Source organism: Nicotiana tabacum, chromosome 6 (genome assembly GCF_000715075.1).
Source record: "Nicotiana tabacum cultivar K326 chromosome 6, ASM71507v2, whole genome shotgun sequence".
In the NCBI taxonomy this organism is placed as follows: domain Eukaryota; kingdom Viridiplantae; phylum Streptophyta; class Magnoliopsida; order Solanales; family Solanaceae; genus Nicotiana; species Nicotiana tabacum.
This window is the reverse complement of record NC_134085.1, coordinates 196,204,564-196,228,729: the sequence shown is the minus strand read 5'-3', so window position 1 is coordinate 196,228,729 and position 24,166 is coordinate 196,204,564. Positions and strand designations below refer to the sequence as shown.

The window sequence follows — 24,166 nt, the reverse complement described above, 5'->3', positions numbered from 1 at the left end:
TGCTGGTTGGGCCAGTTATTTTGTTTAATTTTTGGCCCAAACCGATTTCCTTCACTTTTGTTTTCTAATTTCATTTTTTTTCTTTTAAAACAAAAAAAATAAAAATAAAAATAATAAATAACGAAATTAAAACTAAACAAGAATGCAACATTTTAACACAATTACCACAAAAATTATTTAAGTAAGTTGAAAACCTAGAACAAACGATGCACACATATATATCTATTTTTTTTGAATTTTCTTTTACTGACCGAATTATGGTTTAATCATCCTGACATACATATTTTGTTTGTTAATGATTAAATGCAAAAATGGACAGATCCACAAATGACTAACAACACATGTCACGAAAACTCAAACATTTGTACAGCGAAACCATTTGTTACTATTTTTATTTTCTTTTGGAGCGATTGCTCGTAAAGCAAAAATCACGTGCTTACAAAAAGGCTATCAATTGTGCAATGAAAACCACTTCTAGATAAAATGCTGGCCAAAATCAAATCATGAACCACTAGATATCTGTCATATACAGGCAGACTTCGGCTTGTGAAATTTGTGCTCTTCTCTATTTAAATATTCTAGTCACAAGTATTTGTTCTTCCCAAAAAGGTTGCTCAACAGGTGGAATCAACTTGTAAAAACTTTCTATGGACAGGTGGAAATGAGCTTAACAAAAAAGCATTGATTGCATGGGATAGATTATGTCTTGCTAAAACTGCAGGTGATTTGAGTATCCTAGACATATATGTGTGTAATTGGGCAACTATTGGGAAACTACTATGGAACATATGTAGAAAGAAAGATTGTTTGTGGGTGGAATGGATTCATTCATACTATACAAAGAGAGGTATTGTATGGGAAATCAAGACTACTCAAGCTTCATGGATTGTGCAGAAGATCATCAAAGTAAAGACACTATTCGAGCAGATAGGACTGACTGACACAAATGTGGCAGCTATGAGCAACTACTCAATAAAGAAAATATATGGACTCTATCGAGGAGAATTTCAGAAAATTCCATAGAGAAGGTTGGTATGAAACAATGCAGGGTTACTTAAATGGCTATTCATCCTATTGTTGGCTCTTCACAGGAGACTACAAACAAAGAAAAGGATTGCATGCTGGGCAAATATAGAGGACATGGAATGTGTTCTGTGCTCAAAAGACAATGAAGATATCGATCACCTACTGATTGAATGTGACTATGCTAAACAAGTATGGTCCAAACTGTTAGTATGGCAAAGAATTTAGATGGAGGTAAGCAACTGCAGTATGAAGTAGCATGGGCACTTGAGAATGCAAAAGGGAAAACTGCTGAACAGGAACTATATCGGATGACACTAGCTGGGGGAGTATACCATTTATGGCAAGAAAGAAATGCAAGGATCTTCAAGGCTCAAAGAAGAACTGCGAATCAAGTGATAAAGCAACTGATAAGAGAATTACGTATGAGAGCACGTAGATTTTGTAGACTAGAAAACTGTATGCAGTCACTAAACTTCTATCCATAAGAAGCTGCATAGTGAAATAGAGTAGTTTGCAGAGGTGAGTGTCAGTAAGCTTGAGACTAATGTCCAAGCTGTTGTTCTTTTGGATTTTCGGATGGCTGTAAATTTTGTTTGAGGAAATATAAATATATAATTACCAAAAAAGAAAAATACCCATCTTTAAAATCTTGTAAAAAAAATAATAGAGTAAAATATAATCAATCACCTTACTTGTAATATTATTTTCCTTATTAATATTTAAATAGCTTTAAAAAGTATATATACGGACTTTTGAGACATTACATGGTATCTTACCGAACGTTTCACGACCCCGGTTCGCTCTCCGTGAACCATCATGAAGGCACCTAGTCTCTACGACTAGGTAAGCCTAAATGCGGAAAGATAAATCAATTTACGGAAGAAAATAATTTAAAGCGGAAATAGAGTAATAAAACGGCGTTTAAAAGTGTTGATCGGCATACACAATATTAACTCTCAAAAACTAATATATTTTCCCAAAACCCATAAATCCATGAATCACAAGCTACGAATATAATAAAAATAATCTAACTCTGGAATGTCTACATCAACAGAAAAGATAGAAGGGTTATCACTACAAGATAGAATGGAAAGGGACTCCTCGGTCTGCGGACGCGGCAGATATACCTCGAAGTTTCTGGAGCAGTCGTCTTACCTCAAGGGTGATAGGGCTGAGTCAAAGTACTCGGATCTGCACATGAAAAACATGCGCAGAAAGGGCATGAGTACACCACAGCGGTACTCAGTAAGTGTCAAGCCTAACCTCGGTCGGGCAGAGACAAGGAAGGTCAGAGCCCTACTGAGATAGAATAAAAATATAAAGTATGACAGAATAAGATAAGCAGTACAGTTGAAAGCTAACAATAAGAATTTAATATAGGAAAATAAGGAACTCAATAACTGAAACAGAGGCAAAAACAATCACAAGGAAATACCACTCTTCACAAGGATAATAACTGAGGATCTCTCAGTATCCCGAGGATCTTTTAGTACCGTCAATATATACCAGGGATCTCTTGGTATCTCGAGGATCTCTCGGTATCCTCAATATGTGCTAGGGATCTCTTGGTATCCTCAATATACGTGCTAGGGATCTCTCGGTATCCCGCATCTCAGCTCAAATCATAAATACGTGCAGGGGATCTCCTGGAATTTTCGTCCCGTAGTCCCAAAGTAAAACACGCAGCAACAACACAAGGAATACTCAATTAAGCTCAATTTCATATCAAGTAAATAGATAATTCTAACCTAACATGCTTCTCATAATGCAATTAAGGCAGTTTAAGCAAATAAGCAATTTAGCCAATTAAACATGCTTTTCTAAGCTAACAACAGGCTTAAATTGCAAGTAGTATAAAACAGGAAAAAGGAACACAATTGAAATTACTTAAAGAAAATTGGATTTTCAATAGCTCAAGTACGCACTCGTCACCTCACGTACAAGGCATTTCAGTTATCAAATATATACCAAATCCTAAGGGGAAGGTCCCCCACACAAGGTTAGGCAAGCCACTTACCTCGAACCAGCTCAAATCAATCTGAAACCACGCTTTTGCCACGAGTACTCGACTCCAAATGGCTCAAATCTATTCAATTCAATTTCATAATATAAATAACACTTCAAGTAACTGATTCTACAGAGAAATTCTAAGTTAATACACGAAATTAGGTAAAATGACTAAAATGTCCCTTGGGTCCACATCTCGGAATAAGGTAAAATTTACATTTCCAGAATCCTCACACTCTTATGAGTTCAGTCATACCAAAAGTACCAAAATCGGACCTCAAATGGTCCCCCAAATAATCACTCAAAAGTCTCTAATTAATTAAGCCCTAACTCCCAAATTACCACTGATTTTCCTTAAATTTTCATGTTTATAATGATAAAATTCACCTCAATAACAAGTTTAGGTTCCAAGAATCCTATCTCCTCAAAGTTCCCTTGAATTCCCTCTCAAAAACCTCCCCAAAAGCTCACTTCCCGGATGAAAATGGTGAAAGAATAGCTCAAATTCGCGAAGACAACTATTTATATGTTCTGACCAACAATCCTGTATCTGTGGTCCATCCATCGCATCTGTGATACCACTTCTGCAGTTGGGAAACCGCTTATGCGGTTCTCACTTTAAACCTCTCCGCCGCACCTACGACCCAGAATCTGCATCTGCGGTCTCGTAGGTGCGGTACATATGTCGCTTCTGCGGTTCCTGGCCCCTTCCTCATTTGCGGCTTCTGCGGCTGCATTCTGCATCTGTGGGAGTTGCACATGTGGCCTCTCAACCGCAGATGTGGTTATCACAGCAGTCATAGCTTCAGTTGCAACTCCAAACTCCAAATCCTTCTGTCAACCATCCGAAATCATCACGGGGCCCCCGGGACCTCAACCAAAAGCATAAACAAGTCCAATACCCCTATCCAAACTTATACAAATCCTTAAAACACCTAAAACAATATTGAAACGACGAATCAACCACGAATTCAAGTCTAAGAACTCCAAAACTCTAAAAATACGCATTCGATCAAAAAGTCTATCAGCCCTCGTCCGAATGACCTGAAATTTTTGCACACACCTCACATTCAACACTATGGAGCTATTCCAACTTTCGGAATTCCATTCCGACCCTCTGATCAAAATCTCACTATCGAACCGGAAACTTCAAAATTCGACTTTCAGCATTTCAAGATTAAATTAGCTACATACCTCCAAAACACAATCCGAACACTCCCCTAAGCCCGAAATCACCCAACGGAGCCAACGGAACCATCGAAATTCCATTTCGAGGCCATCTTCACATTGTTCCAACTACGGTCAAATTTCCAACACTTAAGCTCTCATTTAGGGACTAAGTGTCCTAAAACTCTCTGAAACTCAAAATCGATCATCCCGACAAATCAAAATAGTAGAAATAAACACGGGGAAAGAAGTTAATAGGGGATCAGGGTGTAAATTCTTATAACGACCGGTTGGGTCGTCACATCCTCCTATACTTAAACATTCATTCGTCATCGAACGAGTATAGAGACATACCTGAAGTAGTGAAAAGATGAGGGTAGCAGCTGTGCATATCCTGCTCGGTCTCCCAGGTCACCTCCTCGACCGGCTGATCCCGCCACTGAACCTTCACTGATGCAATTTTCTTTGTCCTCAGCTTTCTAACTTGCCTGTCCAATATTGCCACTGGCTCCTCAACATAGGATAGATCCTTGTCCAACTGGACTAAACTGAAATCCAACACGTGCGACGGATTATCGTGATACCTCCGGAGCATCGAAACATGAAATACGGGATGAACTCCTGCCAAGCTGGAGGTAAGGCAAGCTCATAAGCAATCTCCCCAACATGCCTCAATATCTCAAAAGGGCCAATAAACCTCGGACTCAACTGTCCTTTCTTCCCAAATATTATAACGCCCTTCATAGGTGAAACCCGAAGCAGAACCCGCTCTCCAACCATATAGGAAACATCATGAACCTTCCGGTCCGCATAACTCTTCTATATGGACTGGGATGTATGGAGTCTATCCTGAATCACATTAGCCTTCTCCAAAGCATCTTGAACCAAGTCTGTGCCCAACAATCTAGCCCCACCCGGCTCAAACCAACCCACCGGGGATCTACATCGTCTACCATATAAAGCCTCGTACGGTGCCATCTGAATGTTGAACTGATAGTTTTTGTTGTAAGAAAACTCCGCCAATGGCAAGAACTAATCCCAAGACCCTCCAAACTCAATCACACACGCACGGAGCATATCCTCAAGAATCTAAATAGTGCGCTCGGATTGTCCGTCTATCTGAGGGTGAAATGTCGTACTCAACTCCACCCGAGTACCCAACTCATATTGAACGGCCCTCCAGAAACGTGATGTGAACTGAGTACCTCTATTTGAAATGATGGAAACTGGAATACCATGCAGACGAACAATCTCCCAGATATAAATCTCCGCTAGACGCTCCGAAGAATAGGTAGTACACACAGGGATGAAGTGCGCGGACTTGGTCAGCCGATCCACAATCACCCAAATAGCATTGAACTTTCTCAAAGTACGTGGGAGCCCAACTACAAATTCCATGGTGATCCGCTCCCACTTCCATTCCGGAATCTCTATCTGTTGAAGCAACCCACCCGGTCTCTGGTGCTCATACTTCACCTGCTGACAGTTGAGGCACCGAGCTAAAAATCCAACTATATCTTTCTTCATCCACCTCTACCAATAGTGTTGTCTCAATTCCTGATACATCTTCAGGTACCTGGATGAATGGAATGCCGTGAACTATGGGACTCCTCTAGAATCAACTCCTGAAACTCATCAACATTGGGTACACAAATCCGACCATGCATCCTCAATACTCTGTCATCACCAATAGTCACATCTTTGGCATCACCATGCTGAACCTTATCCTTGAGGACAAGCAAATGAAGGTCATCATACTGACGCCCCTGATACGACCAAATAAGGACATGCAAGCTAGAACCCGACTGGGCTCCAAAAGATCAAATCTCACAAACTAGCTGGCTAAGGCCTGACATCCATCGCCATAGGTCTCTCTGATGCTGGTAAATAAGCCAAACTCCCCAAAATCTCAGCTCGGCGACTCAAGGCATCGGCCATCATATTGGCCTTGCCCGGATGATACAGAATTGTGATATCATAGTCCTTTAGCAACTCTAACCATCTCCTCTGGCGCAAATTTAGATCCTTTTGCTTGAACAGGTGCTGCAAGCTCCAATGATCAGTATAAATCTCACAGGGGACACCGTACAATTAATGACACCAAATCTTCAGGGCATGAACAATGGCAGCTAACTCAAGGTCGTGGACAGGGTAATTCTTCTCGTGCACCTTCAACTGTCTGGATGTGTAGGCAATCACCCTACCACCCTACATCAACACCGCTCCAAGCCTGATCATCGAGGCATCACAATAGACCGTGTAAGACCCTGAACCTGTAGGCAATATCAAACTGGGGTTGTAGTCAAAGCTGTCTTGAGCTTTTAAAAGCTCACCTCACACTCCTCCGTCCACTGGAACGGAGCACCCTTCTGGATTAGTCTGGTCATAGGGACTGCAATTGATGAAAATCCCTCAACAAAACAACGGTTGTAACCCACCAACCAAGGAAATTGTGGATCTCGGTAGATGAGGATGGTCTGGACCAACTCTGCACGGCCTCTATTTTCTTTGGATCCACCTGAATACCCTCACTCGATACCACGTGGCCTAAGAATGCCACAGAATCCAACCAAAACTCACATTTCGAGAATTTAGCATATAACTTCTTCTCTCTCAGAGTCTGAAGCACAGTCCTCGGGTGTTGCTCATGATCTTCCCGACTCCAGGAATATAGCAGAATATCATCAATAAAGACAATGACGAATGAGTTAAGATATGGCCGGAACATATTGTGCATCAAATGCATAAAGGTTTTTGGGGCATTGGTCAGCCCAAATGACATAACAAGGAACTCGTAATGACCATACCGAGACCTGAAAGCAGTCTTCGGGATATCTGGCTCCCGAGTCTTCAACTGATGGTAACCTGAGCGCAAGTCAATTTTAGAAAACACCCGTGCACCTGAAGCTGGTCAAACAGATTATCAATACGGGTCAAAAGATAACAGTTCTTCACTGTAACCTTATTCAACTGGCGATAATCAATACACATACGCATAGAACCATCCTTTTTCTTCACAGACAAGACAAGAGCACCCCAAGGTGATACACTGGGCCGAATGAAATCCTTATCAAGCAATTCCTGTAACTGATCCTTCAAATCCTTCAACTCAGGAGGAGCCATACGATACGGAGGAATAGAAATGGGCTAAGTGATCGGCAACAGATCAATGCCAAAATCAATATCTCTATCAGACGAAATGCCAGGAAGATCAGCTAGAAACACATCGGGAAAATCCCGTACTACTGGGACTGAATCAACTGAAGGGGTATGAATACTGACATCTCTCGCATAAGCTAAATACGCTTCACATCCCTTCTCAACCATACGCTGAGCTTTAAAAAAAGAAATAACTCTACTGGGAGTATGATCTAAAGTACCCCTCCACTCAACACGCGGTACACCTGGCATAGCCAACGTCACGGTTTTGGTGTGACAATCAAGAATAACATAATGGGGCGACAACCAGTCCATGCCCAAGATAATATCAAAATCAACCACGCTGAGCAACAATAAATCGGCTCTCGTCTCAAAACCACTAAGAGCAACCAAACACGACCGATAAATGCGGTCCACAATAAGAGAATCTCCCACAGGAGTAGAAACATAAACAGGGGAACTCAAAGAATCCCGAGATACACCTAAATGCAGATCAAAATAAGAAGACACGTAAGAATAAGTAGAGCTTGGATCGAATAGAACCAATGCATCTCTGTGGCAAACCAATATAATACCTGTGATGACAGAATCGGGGGCAACAGCCTCGGTACGGGCAGGAAGGGCATAGTATCTAGCCTGGCCTCCCCCTCTAGGGCGACCTCTACCTCCCCGACCTCCACCTCTAGTTGGCTGAGCAGGTGGGGTAGCAACTGGAGCTGTAACCATAGCCTGAGAGCTCTGCGGGGCGCATTGTGGATGAGAAGTCTATGGAGGCGCACTCCCCCCAAAGTCTAGGGCAATCCCTCACCACATGGTATGTGTCACCACACTCAAAATAAGCTCTGGGAGGACGTGGTGGTTGTGACTGGCTTGGGCCAGGTCTGCTAGACTGACCTCTGAAAGCACCCCACGCAGGAGGCGTGCTAGATACCAGAGGTGCATAATAAGGCTCCTGAGGTCTAGGAGGAGCTGGAATACCACTGGCTGCTAGAAGAGTTGAATGAACAGAGCGACTCATATAACCCCTACCATAACGACCTGCAGCTGGGGCACGGGCACTAGAATAATAGCCCGACTCTCGAGACCTCTTAGCCTCCCTCTCCTCTCTCTCCCTAGCATGCATACCCTCAATACTCCTAGCAATGCTCACCACCTGCTGATAAGAAATATCCATCTCCAACTCACGAGCAGTGTTAGACCTGATGTTGGGAATAAGGCCCTCAATAAACCAGTAAACCTTCTCGCGAACAGTAGAAACCAAGGCTGGTGCATGTCTAGCCAAACTAGTGTAAGGGACAACATACTCTAAGACAGTCATATCACCCTGGCGCAAATGCTCAAACTCTGCGCGTCATGCGTCCCTGAGGCTCTGAGGAACATACTCCCTCGGAAACAGATCTGAAAACTGAGTCCAAGTTAGTGAAGCTTCCCCATCCGGACTGGCTAACTCATAGGTGCGCCACCAATCATAGGCGGCTCCTCGAAGCTGGAAAGTAGTGAAGGAAACCTCGCTCGACCGTGATATACCTATGGTATGGAGAATGCGGTAACACTCATCTAGAAATCCCAGAGCATCATCCAATGCTAGATCTCTAAATAAGGAGGCTTGTACTTCTTGAACCTCTCAAGCCTCAGCTGCTCATCCTCGGAAACCGCTGCCCTGTCCTCGGGCTGATCTCGGACTGTAGGTTGTACAAGAATAATCTTCGGGACCTGCTCAACATGCACTCACTGCTCAGGAGTGCGTGCGGCCGGAGTCTATGCTCCTCCCCCAGCCTGAGATGCAGTTGCAGCAAGGGGAAGCAACCTTGCCTGAGCCAAAGTGGTGTACATGCTCATGAACTGTGCCAGAGCCTCTTGAAGTGTTGGAGTAGTAGTAGCAGTAGGCGTATCAGGTACCTAGAAACTGCTGGTGGTACCTCGGTGGCAGCTTGCGCAGGTGCTCTGGCTGCACCACGTGCGCGTCCTTGGCCTCTACCCCGGCCCCGGCCATTGACGCTGCAGTAGGGGGTGCGGGTGCCTGATCATCTCGGGTAGCGCATGTCCTCACCATCTGTGAGAGAATAGAAGACAGAAGTTTAGAATTGTGACATCAAATCTCACACGACAAAAAAATCAAATGAAGTGGAATTTTCCTAACAGTTGCATAGCCTCTCCTAGATAAGTACAGACACCTCCGTACCGATCAGCGAGACTTTAATAAACCAGCTTATGATTCATGACTCCTATGAACCTAGAGCTCTGATACCAACTTGTCACGACCCCGGTTTGCCCTCCGTGAACCATCGTGACGGCACCTAGTCTCTACGACTAGGTAAGCCTAAATGCGGAAAGATAAAGCAATTTACGGAAAAAAATAATTTAAAGCAGAAATAGAGTAATGAAACAGCGTTTAAAAGTGCCGCTCAGCATATACAATATTAACTCGCAAAAACTAATACATTTTTTCAAAACCTGGAAACCCATGAATCACAAGCTACGAATATAATAAAAATGCTCTAACTTCAGAATGTCTACATCAATAGAAAAGATAGAAGGGCTATCACTACAAGATAGAATGGAAAGGGACTCCTAGGTCTGCGGATGCGGCAGATATACCTCGAAGTCTCTGGAGCAGTCGCCTCGCCTTAAGGGTGATAGGGCTGAGTCAAAGTACCTGGATCTGCACATGAAAAACATGCGCAAAAAGGGCATGAGTACACCACAGCGGTACTCAGTAAGTGCCAAGCCTAACCTCGGTCGGGTAGTGACGAGGAAGGTCAGGGTCCTAGTGAGATAGAATAAAAATATAAAGTATGACAGAATAAGATAAGCAATACAGTTGAAAGCTAACAATAAGAATTTAATACAGAAAAATAAGGAACTCAATAACTGAAACAGAGGCAAAAACAATCACAAGGAAATACCACTCTTCACAAGGATAATAGCCGGGGATCTCTCAGTATCCCTAGGATCTCTTAGTACCGTCAATATATACCAGGGATCTTTTGGTATCCCAAGGATCTCTAGGTATCCTCAATATGTGCTAGGGATCTCTCGGTATCCCGAGGATCTCTTGGTATCCCAAGGATCTCTTGGTATCCTCAATATACGTGCTAGGGATCTCTCGGTATTTTCGTCCCTATGTACGTGAGGATCTCCCTGGATTTCCGTCCCGGTAGTCCCCAAATTAAAACACGCAGCAACAACACAAGTAATACTCAATTAAGCTCAATTTCGTACCAAGTAAACAGATAATTCTAACCTAACATGCTTCACATAATGCAATTAAGGCAGTTTCAGCAAAAAAGCAATTAAACATGTTTTTCTAAGCTAACAACAGGTTTAAATTACAAGTAGTATAAAACAGGAAAAAGGAACACAATTGAAATTACTTAAAGAAACCCAGATTTTCAACAATTCGCTCAAGTACTCACTCGTCACCTCACGTACAAGGCATTTCAGTTATCAAATATATACCAAACCCTAAGGGGAAGGCCCCCCACATAAGGTTAGGCAAGCCACTTACCTCGAACCAGCTCAAATCAATCTGAAACCACGCTCTTGCCACGAGTACTCAACTCCAAATGGAACAAATCTATTCAATTCAATTTCATAATGTAAGTAACACTTCAAGTAACTGATTCTACAAAGAAATTTTAAGCTAATACGCGAAATTAGATAAAATGACCAAAACGCACCTTGGGCCCACATCTCGGAATCAGGTAAAATTTACATTTCCAAAATCCTCACACTCTCACGAGTTCAGTCATACCAAAAGTACTAAAATCGGACCTCAAATGGTCCCTCAAATCATCAGTCAAAGGTCTCTAATTAGTCAAGCCCTAACCCCCAAATTACCAGTAATTTTCCTTAAATTTCATATTTATAATGATAAATATCACCTCAATAATGAGTTTAGGTTCCAAGAATCTTACCTCCTCGAAGTTCCCTTGAATTCCCTCTCAAAAACCTCCCCAAAAGCTCACTTCCCGGATGAAAATGGTGAAAGAATAGCTCAAATTCGCGAATGCAACTATTTATATGTTCTATCCAGCAATCCCGCATTTGCGGTCCACCCATCGCATCTGCGATACCGCTTCTGTGATTCTCACTTAAAACCTCTCTGCCGCACCTGTGACCCAGAATCCGCATCTGCGGTCTCGCAGGTGCGGTACATATGCCGCTTCTACGGTTATTGTCCCCTTCCTCATCTGCTGCTTCTGCGGGAGTCGCACCTGCGGCCTCTTAACCTCAGATGCGGTTATGACGGCAGTCATAGATTCAGCTGCAACTCCAAACTCCAAATCCTTCCGTCAACCATCCGAAATTATCCCGGGGCCCTCGGGACCTCAACCAAAAGCACAAACAAGTCTAATACCCCTGCCCAAACTTATACCAATCCTTAAAATACTTAAAACAACATCGAAACGACGAATCAACCACGAATTCAAGTCTAAGAACTCCAAAACTCTAAAAATACGCTATCAACCCTCGTCTGAATGACCTGAAATTTTTGCACACACGTCACACTCAACACTACGGAGCTACTCCAACTTCCGGAATTCCATTCTGACCCTCGGATCAAAATCTCACTATCAAACCGGAAACTTCAAAATTCGACTTCGGCATTTCAAGCCTAAATTAGCTACGGACCTCCAAAATACAATACGAACACGTCCCTATTCCCCAAATCACCCAACGGAGCCAACGGAACCATCGGAATTCTATTCCGAGTCTGTTTTGACTACGGTCAAATTTCCAACACTTAAACTCTCATTTAGGGACTAAGTGTCCCAAAACTCTCTGAAACTCAAAACCGAACATCCCGGCAAATCAAAATAGCATAAATAAACACAGAGAAAGCAGTTAATAGGGGATCGGGGCGTAAATTCTTAAGACGACCGGCCGGATCGTCACAGAACGTCTCTATGATCAACAATACGTTTTACTTTAACTAAATTAATTTGATAAAAGTAATTATGACTTTGAAAAATCAAGAAGGCGTTAATTAATATTTTCCCATATCTATCCTTGATCCAGTAAATGATTCATAAAATATGAGGATATAGAAAGAGTAATTTAAGAAGATATACAAATTTACCAATTATATACATTTTAGGAATTAAATGAGTATTCCTTTATACTAGGAATTAATTATTTCACATCCTTACTCTCTCTCTCTCTCTCTCTCTCTCTCTCTCTCTCTCTCTCTCTATATATATATATATATATATATATATATATATATATATATATATATATATATATATATATATATATCCAGTATAATCCCACTTAGTGGGGTCTGGGGAGGATAGTGTGTACGTAGACCTTACCCCTACCCTGAGGTAGAGAGGTTGTTTCCAATAGACCCTCGGCATCCTTCCCTCCAAGAACTACCCACCTTGCTCTTGGGGTGACTCGAACTCACAATATCTTGATTGGATGTGGAGGGTGTTTACCATCAAAGCAATCCCCTCTTGTCACTATATATATATATAAGCAATAAGTCAAAAAACCGATGAAAATGCATGGTTTTAAAACTCTTATGAACCAGCTCATCTCAATAAGTGATTGTTCGAGATTTACAAAGACGGGAGCTTTGTTACTCTCAACTCCTCATCACCTAAAACCAGTTTCACACAAAAATAAAAGCGTCGGGTTTTTTTTTAATTAAAAAGATTAAGCAATTCTTATGTGTATGAGGCAAGAAGTACAAAACTCGCAATTGCTTTGTGGCAAATGCAACTTTAGGACGAACAGTAATTTTGACATTGAGCATATATGTAGTGTATATATGTGTTTGTCAGAAAGCATCCACTAATATAGTATATCTCAATGAACGTTATGTCGAAATTCATTATTCTAAAAGTATAATAAGTTATGTACTAGAATTTTAAAAGTTAGAACCTATCAAGTTTAAATTCTAATCCCTTTTTATATACAAATAATTGGTGCATTCAACACGGATTTGGGAGTAAGTGGCGGATCTAGTGCATAGTTTATGAGTTCCTCGGAACCCAGTAACTTTTGTGCAGATCGTATTTCTATTAAGAAGTCCACTAACTATCTATAAAAATTTTACTGTGAACCCATTTACTATACTTGAAATCGATGTAGGAATCCATAAAGTTTAAATCTTAAATCCGTTTCCATTGGTCGTAAGGTTCTTAAAGCATGAGGTGATGGATAGAGTTGGAGTATGTACTAGTACTGTAGTATATTCACATGTTACAGGATTTTGTGTTGATATGAACTCTAGCTCTCATTGCACTGCATGTGCATGCACAAATTCAGCAAACAACCACCAATATGCTTCATATTTACTCCTATATCTGATCTGATTCAATTAATTTCTGGTACAGCTGCTTAGCATTTAATTTGCACTTGAATTATAACCCATCTATTCTAGTATATATTCTCATTCGAATTTAACTTAGAACCGAAATATTTTGATACAGCAATAGTTTTGTTACAGATAAGTATGGCAGTGCCGCTAAATTAATTATAGTATATATACTATTCTTTTCTTTGTTAATATATTAATACCTGGATATCCTGAATTCCTGATATAGTTATATATATATGCAGTGATGGCTCTATTTTGTTGAATACGAACTTAAAAAAATGCAAAACATATAAAGAAACAAATGAGATTGAAATAATTAAATTCACAAAGTAGGGTCCCAAGTGCAGAAAATGTCTATTCATCCTGTGGACACGTAACAGAAAAAACAAAAAAAAAATTACAAAAAATAAATAAAAGGATGGGAAAAGATATGTCTGTGCGTCATGTATAATGTGACCCATAAGTTCTATTAGTATTTTATATTATCCGGCCTTCAAATTGCCTTCTTTTTTTTTCTTTCTTTTTTTTATGTATTCTAATCCAGGACGCTAATTAAGGTATGCTTCAGGTGCTCCCAAAATATTTTGGTGCACTGCCTGGTACTAATTTAAGAGCTGTACAAAATCAATATGGTCAGTGAAAGCTGCTTGCAATTTTAATAAGTTAAAAAGCATATTTTGATTAATTGCTACTTTTTCTAGCTATTTACTTATTAATATCATACCTTCATTGGACGCAATTGATTACCAGTTTTTTAAACGATTTCTTCTCAAACTTAAATTGCATATTGAACATATATGGAATGAATCTTACACTATTACACCAGACTTAGAAGCAACGAAGTAAACGACATCAAGTTTAATAATTTAATTTGCTCATGAAATACGTAGAAAGTTATTTCAGAAATTCCAGACGTATTCTTTTTCTTATCCGTAGAAGCATCCCGTTTCAGAACTTTGGCCGCTCAAGGCCTATTACACGTTTGGAATTATAGGTTCGTAATTTTATATTTGTTGAAACTTAAATAATTTGTAAATAGATATATACACTCTGATATCTCTATAAAAAATATTGTGTTTGGTTGAACCCATAGCAAGAAGAGAACATCCGCCTCTATCACACATGTGACATATACTTTATATAATCGTTTCACTCAACATGAGATAGTTAAAATGTGCTTTGAGGATGGCATTGGATAAAAAAATCGAACAAAATGGATTTCCTTGGTGTTATTCGCTTACACTTATAATTCAGATAAATATAGCAGTATCAATTGTTCGATTGTTTGTAATGAAATAGATTCAGATTATCGAGCCAGTAGATCTGCAACAGTACAACTAATAAGCATTGCCTTTGTTATTCTGCAATTTATCTTTCATTAAAAGAAAACGAAAATAATAAACTTCAATATTAGAATAAACGTACTTTAAAATTCATAGCAATGATGCACTTTCAAAGCAAGAAAAATAGAAATACACCCATCACTCAGTTTATTTTGTGAATTATTCTCTCGTGCTCGCCCTTGTTGATTGCAGCTAATTTGAACAGAATATTTGTCCCAACATATCTAGATGAGTTTATATTTAAAATGAAGAGCAAGTCTTCTCCAGATCAAACATAAAATAGTATACTATTTCTTGAATTAGTAATTTGATAATAATCTTAGCTTTAGTTTGGAGATTCGCTATAATCCTCCATTCTGATTGGTTCTAAAGAGCTTCACAGCCCAAAATGGACAAGGAACGATGCAGACACCAAAGACTCAAGCAGAAACTTGTTCTGCTACTATAATAATCGAGGGGACTATCGACTATTGGTTTGGGGTGTAATGGGCATGGATGCCCGGTATCTGTGTTGATATGACCTGGCAAGTACCCGGGGAATAGTCGAGGTGCCTGAAGATACCAGCTTTTATACAAAATTAAAAAATGAAAAAGTGAGATGTGGCCTCATAGTTTCTTCAATTAACATTAACAAGCCACGGTAGGTGTCAAAGAAATATGGAGTCATCTACTCTTGGACACTGAAAGATGGCAGCAATTTTGCCCCATAAGCTCAATAGAAAATAGAGTACCGCCCAACATATAAGAGATAGTAATAATTCAAGCTTCAGCTGTTTTAAGATCGACCCTAGGTACGTTATATACAATGGCTACATGTGTATAAGTAGATGAAAAATAGGACAAGATCCACAAAGGTAATCCATCCACCAATGTTTTTAGAAAATTAATAGCGAGCTGCTGATTCAACCAGATCTTTGTAATCATCAGAGATGTAAGACTCCACTTTTACAGATCCCTTTCCTGGAGATAGGTATTTCACCCCAACTAGCTTCAGACCTGCAACAGAAACACATAGTTTACATTAAATCTGCTGTTTTTTCCCTCAGATTAAATAGAGAAACTGCCAGTCAAAAGATGAGTTCATTGTGTTTGGTATAAACACAGTTTAGAATAGCCACAGAGTATACACTACTATACTATGCTTTCCCTGGACAGTTACAGTAGAAATAATGTCCAAAAGATGCTGGCTGATGTTGGCTACTGATAATCAGTTTAGAGAAACTTCAATTCTGTGGACCCTATATGGAATTCAGCAAGTGGGCTGATATATGAAATACGTCTAATATATTATCTCAATGATGAATTTCAAGCAAGAAACTCTTAAGGGTTAAATTAGCCAATTTCTTTCGACTCGAGTTTTTACATTATTCTAAGCTAGTAGAAGGTCCCCAACTAGAAGAGACTTAACTAAGTAACTAAACACATCCCTCAACTGAAATCTCCTAAACTGAAATGATTAGTTTCTAATTACTTCAAACTTGTGTGGACAATTTATGGGATTATACGAAATATGTCAACCATATAATCCCAGTGATGATTTTGAAGCACGAAAATAGTAAGGCTCAAATTACCTAGTTTCTTGCGATTCAAGTTCCTAAAACTAGTTTGAGCAAGTAGGTCACCAACTAGAAGAGCCTTAACGAAGTTAATCTCCAACTGGAAGAGACACAACTAAATTACTCCCAAAAAAAATTTAAGACTTAGATTCTGATACCCTAACTTGCATACTCTATCAGATATGTGTCAACCTTTTTTTCTCTTTTGATAGGTTATCAGACATGTAAGTAACCTAGTTACCATGTTTCTCTAGACTTTTTGTACATATTTTCTTTCCCTGTCTTGTTGAATTCTACGCAAGACGTGCACATGTCACCACCTACCTCTCCAATAGGTCGTAAGTTTGATAAACATCCCAGCTGGAGGACAAGAAAATCTCTTCCAGTAGTTACCTACTTACCTTCCCAAGACTATAAGTATGACGTCTAGCATGGCGCAGGCTAGCTCCCTCCCTCCCTCTCTCTCAAACCAAAAAAAAAAACTAGATTAAGAATCAAACTGAATTATCACTTGAGTCTAACAAATGAATCCAAATTGAAGAAAGAAAAAACAAAAACCAGCAAAGTAACAATAGTATACAATTTACAAGAAAATACTCACTATCATTAATCCATCCATATAATAACCTTTCGCCTTTCCAATATTCCAAAGGCCTTGTCTTCATTCGTTTGCTTCGTCTAACCCCATCTTGAAATGACGTGCCAGCATCTGTCGAATTCATGAAATTCTTTATATAACAAACAAAATCAAGAGTTCTAACAAACACATGCGCATAGGTGCAAGAGTAAACACCTGCTAGACTTGGCCTAGAACGAAGAGCTTTACTTTCACGCCTTCCGCCAGCAGGTCGTTTTGCTTTCGGTTGTTTATCTTTTGCCTAAAGCATCAGAAATGTTGTATCACACATCAATGTACTCACTACAGCTAAAGAAATACACTGCAGAGAACACATGCACATACATGTAAACCTAGTAGTAGAAATCGTGGGCTAAAGATTCTGTAGTGTTACTTGATACCATTCAATATCCACGGTCATATCAGAATTATTGTCGCTTACACAAATTGGTTGTCAAAATTTTACACTGATAATATCGTAAGGGTCATTCCAGTAGACAACTTAAAATGTCCAACCCCCGGACAGAAATCAACACATTTGGTATAAATTAGATCAGTAGCGTTATTGCATTTTAAGAGAATCAGATATCATGGCTATCAAAAGCAGTTAATGCTTGTGTTACACTGGGGAATTGCTACATGTTGTTGCACAAACCATCTCCACCAATAGTGTTTATTCATCTGCAGATTTGTTGACGCACAAGCACTAAAGCGTTACACTCTTTCTATATGACAGGTTCCAATTGGAGGAGTCAAATGATTCTTCCTTTGACTTTGATTTTTTCAGAGCTTTTAATAATAAAAAGAACCAATGCGTAACTCCACAGCTCCACGCAGAAATGTAGATATTTTGAACCCTTATAATTCAAAATCCACCAATTTGTTAGGACAGGGAGGATATATGAACTTCTCTGAAGAAGTGTGTCTACTCTTGTGATCCAAAAAATTACTTTTCCGAGAAAAATGGGCAAGTCCACCAAAGGACATTGCGTTTTGAGTTTGCTGATAAAATAAAAAGGAGTACTGAAGAAAGGAAACAACCTTGGCATGATGCTGAGGGCTCATATCTGGCAATTTAGATCTGACTTCTGTAGAATGGACTTCAACTGCAACTGAGCTCAATTGATCTGTAAAAATATATCTAGTTTCTCAACTTCTTACCAAATATCAGATTGTTATTACTAGTTACGATAAACAAAGTAGCATGGCTCAAACCACTAGCTATCAAATTCAAGAAAGACTACATAAATTTAGAAAGTACAGGCACTTTATCAGTGGAAGTCGTCGGAGGTGAAACCCAAGTTTATTTGCTTGAAAAGGAAACTATGATTACTTAATAACATAAAGAGTGATGAAAGCTCGACAAACCTTTGAAAAGAAAAAAAGGAAAAAGGTGATCAATGTGAGAATGATTTTAGCAGCTGCAGGTTATATTTGGAGGCGGCAGGTTACTAATTTAGAAGTCTGTAAAGCAAGCGCAACTATAAGCTGGGTTAAGTGGAAGAGCTGACCGACTCTAAACAGCAGGATCCTTTTGGTTGCTAAAATGCATAAACAATTGACAAGTTCACTACAACCATATTTATGTATCTCACATCTCACCTGCAGCTACAGAAACTAGAAAAGTACCTAAAGAGAAATGGCACCAAACATCTAGAAAACCAATTCGTGAAGTTCAAACAAGTCCTTGTCAGTACAAGAAACAAGATCTAAATCCTGCAAGATATTTTAGCATCTAAATGGGAAAGATTTGACTCGTGACTCAAGCTTTATTGGTTGAAAAAAGGAAAATAAGGAAGTCAATACTAAAAGAAATTGGGAGAAAAGGAGCAAGAGAGAGTTGCATAATCACCAACAAGTATAAAGTCTGAAGATTAAAATAGATTTAGCCAATCTTTGAGGATGCAGATTCTGTGCAAATATGACTACAGAGATGATGCAAATTCAAACATAGTGTTGGTTCGTAATAACTTTTCAGGTCGCGCAACCAGGCTCATATTATTACGGCGCGTAGTATTCTTTTCTTTCAACATGTGCAATTTAAGATATTTACTGCTTGTCGTACAAAATAAATGGCATTAGAGAAATAGCGGTCATGGGGTTTGACAAACCTTTCAATTTCTTGACAATATTGAAGTAGGAAGTGGAATCAAGGATTACTTCCAATTCAAACTTTAAACTATACTATAGGTATCACTGTGCGATATGAACACCATACACTATTTGCAGATAATTTACTGTGACCATCCCAAGTACTTCACTAGTGAAGCATTAAAGAAACCTCAATGCTTTTTAACCATGATACAACACTTCTAAATAGAATTCAAAAGCAAAAGGTATCACTATGTGACATAACATCTTATGCTATCAGTACAAGGGTTACTTTAATCATCCCAAGTGCTTTGCTAGTGAAACATTATAGAAACCTTAATTTTCTCATACAATATAGCATCAATACATCAATAACTTAGCATGCATCGCTATCAAACTTATGTCTTGTTAATTAGAAACTAGAACCTGATATGATGCTCAAAGATAGAAACGAAGTGCAAACATAGTAGAGAAATCTTGTTATTTTTGGTATATTTTCAACAGCGATGATTGGATCTTTCGCAAGAGAACCATATCTTTTTGTAAGGTTCTCTATATGGTATACAACTTGTGTGCGGGGTTATCCCAAACTTTTCAATAAGACTACCACCTTTGCAAAATTTAAAAAATAAAAAAAATGAAGTTCAAAAGTCATGATTCTTGACAACCATAAGTTTCAAATTCTCCATATCAAGTCTGTAAAGATGCATCACATGCATCTTCCCATTGGAAAAAGGGAGATGAAAAGGAAAAGAAAAGAAAAAGTTATAAGAGATCGTCTCAAAGCAACCTAAGGTATTGCATCTCATTGCAGTACAATTTTTGGCAAACATGGGAAGTTATTTGTTTCCTAGTACTAAATTTCCAATACTTCATACCTCAATCTGTATCCTGTAGCTCACCAATCAAATGTTCAGTTTCCAAAACCATGCATCACCCAGTAAGAGTTGGACATTCAAGTGGGTCAAAAAACAGAAAGTTGACTACCGATGATTCCATGGAAAACTCAAGCGATGTGTTAAACGCAAAAAAGACGGAGATTATTCTGAAAGACATGCAAAAACTTGGCTATACGAAAGAATCTACATAGGAAACAGACAAGCTCAAATGTAGCATCTTCAGAAATAATGAAGTTGACGTGAAATAAGAAATCATTTAAAAAAGAATCTTACCACTAGTTACATCTTTGACAGAATCCTCAAAGTGGTGATCTTGTTCTGCAGAATTTGCTCTTTGTGGTGGCATATCGTCAACCTGATATTGATGTATGAATGAAAAATAGACTTGAAATTGTAACTCCTGGAATGATGTATCAAATGTAGTATAATGGCAAAAAGCGGATAGTCTTGCCTGCCCATCAATTTCAAATGATCCAAAATCCGCAGCAACTGTTTCAACGGAACAATTGTGTGTATCATCAGCTTCTCCTTGTGCTTGAGGAGAAGATAGTGTTTCTGCAAGCACTTCTCCGTCCTGCATCTTTTGACAGCTAAAGTAAGATTCAGTCTCAAGCCCTTGCTGATCCTTCGAAACATCATTTACAACTGAAACATCTTTCACTTTATCAAGCGCATCAGACTCGTAGTGGGAATCCATATTTCTCATATTCAAGTTGATGTCAGTATTGATCTCAATATCATAACCATTTTCTAGCTCCTCTCCAGATTGAGATCCATTTGACCCAGTTTTTACATTATCTTTGCCTGAATCGTTTTCCATCAACTGCTCATGTGAAAAGTCTGAACCACTTAAAGGAACCATAATATTCGTATCGTCAGAACCAGCAATGTTTTCTGTCTCGCCATGGGATTCAGTAGGTCCAGCACTATTACTTATACATTGCGGGTTCATCTTCATAGACCAACCTGGTGGATGGTCTGATTGTGAATCATTGTTATACAGATCAATGTTTAGAGGCGAAAAAGGATCTCTCAGTGGATTTGACCGAAAAATTTTCTGTTTTAACAAAGACAATGAAGCATGTGGACTTTTTGGCGGAGTGGGTGATGCTAAATTATTGGTGGGACTTTCTTCATGTTGTCTGCGAGTGGAAGCAGTTCCCTCAGTTGCACTTTTAACAAGATCCCGTATGTCCTGTGAAAACTTCCAAGGCTTCCGAATCCTCTCTCCAAAAGCCTTACCATCTACTTTCCCAGTCATAGGGAACTCAGGAATACATAAGGGGCCTAGTTCAATTGGCTTGATCCCCAACCGCTCCTGCAAATTGGATAATGCCATCTCCCCAATTAGATCTTCGCCATTACTAGACAATAATTCATTCAAAATACCATTGATTTCTGTTTTCTCTAGTGACCCTGTCAAATTGAAACCCAATCATCATCTCTGAAATACACTCCTTCTATAAGGAAAAAGGATGGCATCTCTGAAATACATTTTGTTCATAGAGAAGTTAAAAATAGAATATAGAAATCAAAAGGTATCTCTCTTGATTAGTTAAAACCACTAACCTGGAGAATCTGCTTCTTGTAGTTCAACATTGAGGCCAGGAAGCTCTTCTGGCAACTGAGAATTCTGGCAAGCCCGAGTATCACTCCCCAATGTCTTTTGAGATGATATAAATGCATCATCATTCTCAGACTGGATGGATGAGAAGCGGTGCTTGTACCTCACCGATTTGCTGAGACAGAAAGAGTAAAACTTTAAACAAGTGCAACAGCAAGTTGAGAGGATGATCATAAGGTAAGATAGGTATTTCCATGTTAAAACACATAGAGTGACTAAATATACTTCAAGATGCCTGGTCGACGACGGCGTGCATTGGCGGGTGGATCATTCACATCGTCATTGATACTGATGCCTTTCAGTCTCTTCAGTTCCTTTTCAGCTTCTGTAAATTGACCATGTGTAAAATGATTATTCTCTTTCTCCAAGTATACAACAACAACAACAACAACAACAACAACAACAACAACAACAACAACAACAACTCAGTATAATCCCACTTAGTGGGGTCTGGGGAGGGTAGTGTGTACGCAGACCTTACCTCTACCCTGTGGTAGAGAGGCTGTTTCCAAATAGACCCCCGGCATCCTTCCCGCCAAGAACTTCCCACTTTGCTCTTGGGGAGACTCGAACTCACAACCTCTTGGTTGGAAGTGGAGGTTTCTCCAAGTATAATAGACTGTTTTTAGTTGCAGACGTGATCAACACTCAATCAAATATTCAACAAACAGCGAAAGATAAAAATATTACCTTCCCACCTTTCAGCAGCTGCAAAAAAATCCACTGGATCTTCCAGTTGATCCATGTCTAAAGACTCTAATGTAGAACCCAATATGACAGGAGGAGGTTGACTGCAAAAGCATAGCAAGATATGCCAAGAACGTCATTTCAAGAGGATCTAATTTGAGAATAAACGAAACAATATCTATAATTTACCTTGTACTAGGCTTGAAAGAAAACCGAGGCTTTCTGCGACCAAGGCCTGGTCTTCTCTCTTTGGGCTGCTCCTTGCCCTTCATGGCAAGATCCCCATCAACGCCCATACATTTTGTGTTCAAAAGTTCCGCAGCATTATCAACAATGGCCCTGGCCTCTTCAAAGAGCTTCGCAGAACTCTTAGTTTCCTTTTATGATCATAATAATGAAGGAACAAAACTTTATGAACATGACATCATTCAAAAATCAACTAACCAAACCAAATCAATGAAAATCAAATGGACAAATTACACTATTTATGTTGTCACATACAACCACCAAGAGAAATCCAGGTTTCTCATAGTCGGTCAAATACTAAAACATAGACAAAAAATAAATAAATAAATAAAGTCGTGAAAATTTCCAGGCTGAAGGTATACGCAGTCACAGGCGAAAAAGTGAATTTGTAAATTTTGCATATAGTACAAAGTGAACTATACTAATTTTAAGTTGAAGTTGGAGTTCGCACAAACGAATTGAAGAATAGTGAAATGAATTGTAACGATATTATCACTTTAAATTAACTGATCAGATCTGTAATAGAGCTAGAACTAGTATATAGTATATAAAGGAAGGAGAAAACAAAAGAGTTACCAAGGATTTCATGAAATTATGAACTGACTCGAGGTTTTTAGGGTCTACTGATACATCTGTGCAAACCCTAATTGTTTTGGGGAATAGAGAGAGGCCGACGAGGCCGTGGAGAGGATCCACCGGACCGGACGTCGGTGCTTCGTTCGCCATTTTCTCACAAGGAGTAGCGGAAGTTTCAGGAACCTGAAAAAGGAGATGAGTGCTTCTTCGCGTGAGTATTATGTGAAGTAAATGATAATTTTTTAAAAAAATTTAAATTTTTTTTTTTTAAGTTTTGAAAATGAGGTCTGAGCGGGGTTGATCGGGGACGAGAACGACTGACGAGGGATGAAATATAGGAGAATTTCACATAATAGGCTCCCCATTTCTTAATTTTATAGCTCATATTTTAATTTACAATCAACTAACCCAAAAATAAATAGGCTAACATTTAACATTCAAGTCCAATATATTCTCAAAATTACCATTTAATTTTTAAAAAAGATTGCTCAAGTTTTTAAGTTAATTTTCAAATCAGTAACTGTGACTCAAATATTAGTTCAACAAACCAAATCCATTTGGGTTCTGAAAATTAGATTTTTAACAAGCTTAAATATGTGGGTTTAAATTCCGAATTTAATTTTGTGAGAAATTTAGAGTGGGTGTATTTAGACTTGTTAGAAATAGTATAAGGAGGTTGTATATAAAATTTGAAGTTATTTAATGGAGATTTGGACTGGTTTTGAACAAAAATTGCAACTGGAAATCATCGAAGAAGTTCGTCTACACACGTTTGTATAAAGGTGTATAAAAGTGTATAATAGTGTATAAGATGTGTTTATACACTATTATACAAGAT

At 39.1% G+C, this 24,166-nt stretch overlaps 1 protein-coding gene across 1 annotated transcript; it reads right to left on the bottom strand.

Moving 5' to 3' along the window:
- Positions 1–15,710: 15,710 nt before the first annotated feature.
- LOC107803884 (uncharacterized) lies at positions 15,711–23,548 on the bottom strand. Its single transcript, NM_001325743.1, is given in 11 exon segments — positions 15,711–16,029; positions 17,191–17,298; positions 17,383–17,467; positions 18,247–18,332; positions 20,469–20,550; positions 20,647–21,611; positions 21,765–21,934; positions 22,045–22,144; positions 22,510–22,610; positions 22,696–22,883; positions 23,329–23,548. Coding segments are annotated over 11 exon segments (2,148 nt in total). The 5' UTR covers positions 23,479–23,548; the 3' UTR covers positions 15,711–15,916.
- Positions 23,549–24,166: the final 618 nt, after the last annotated feature.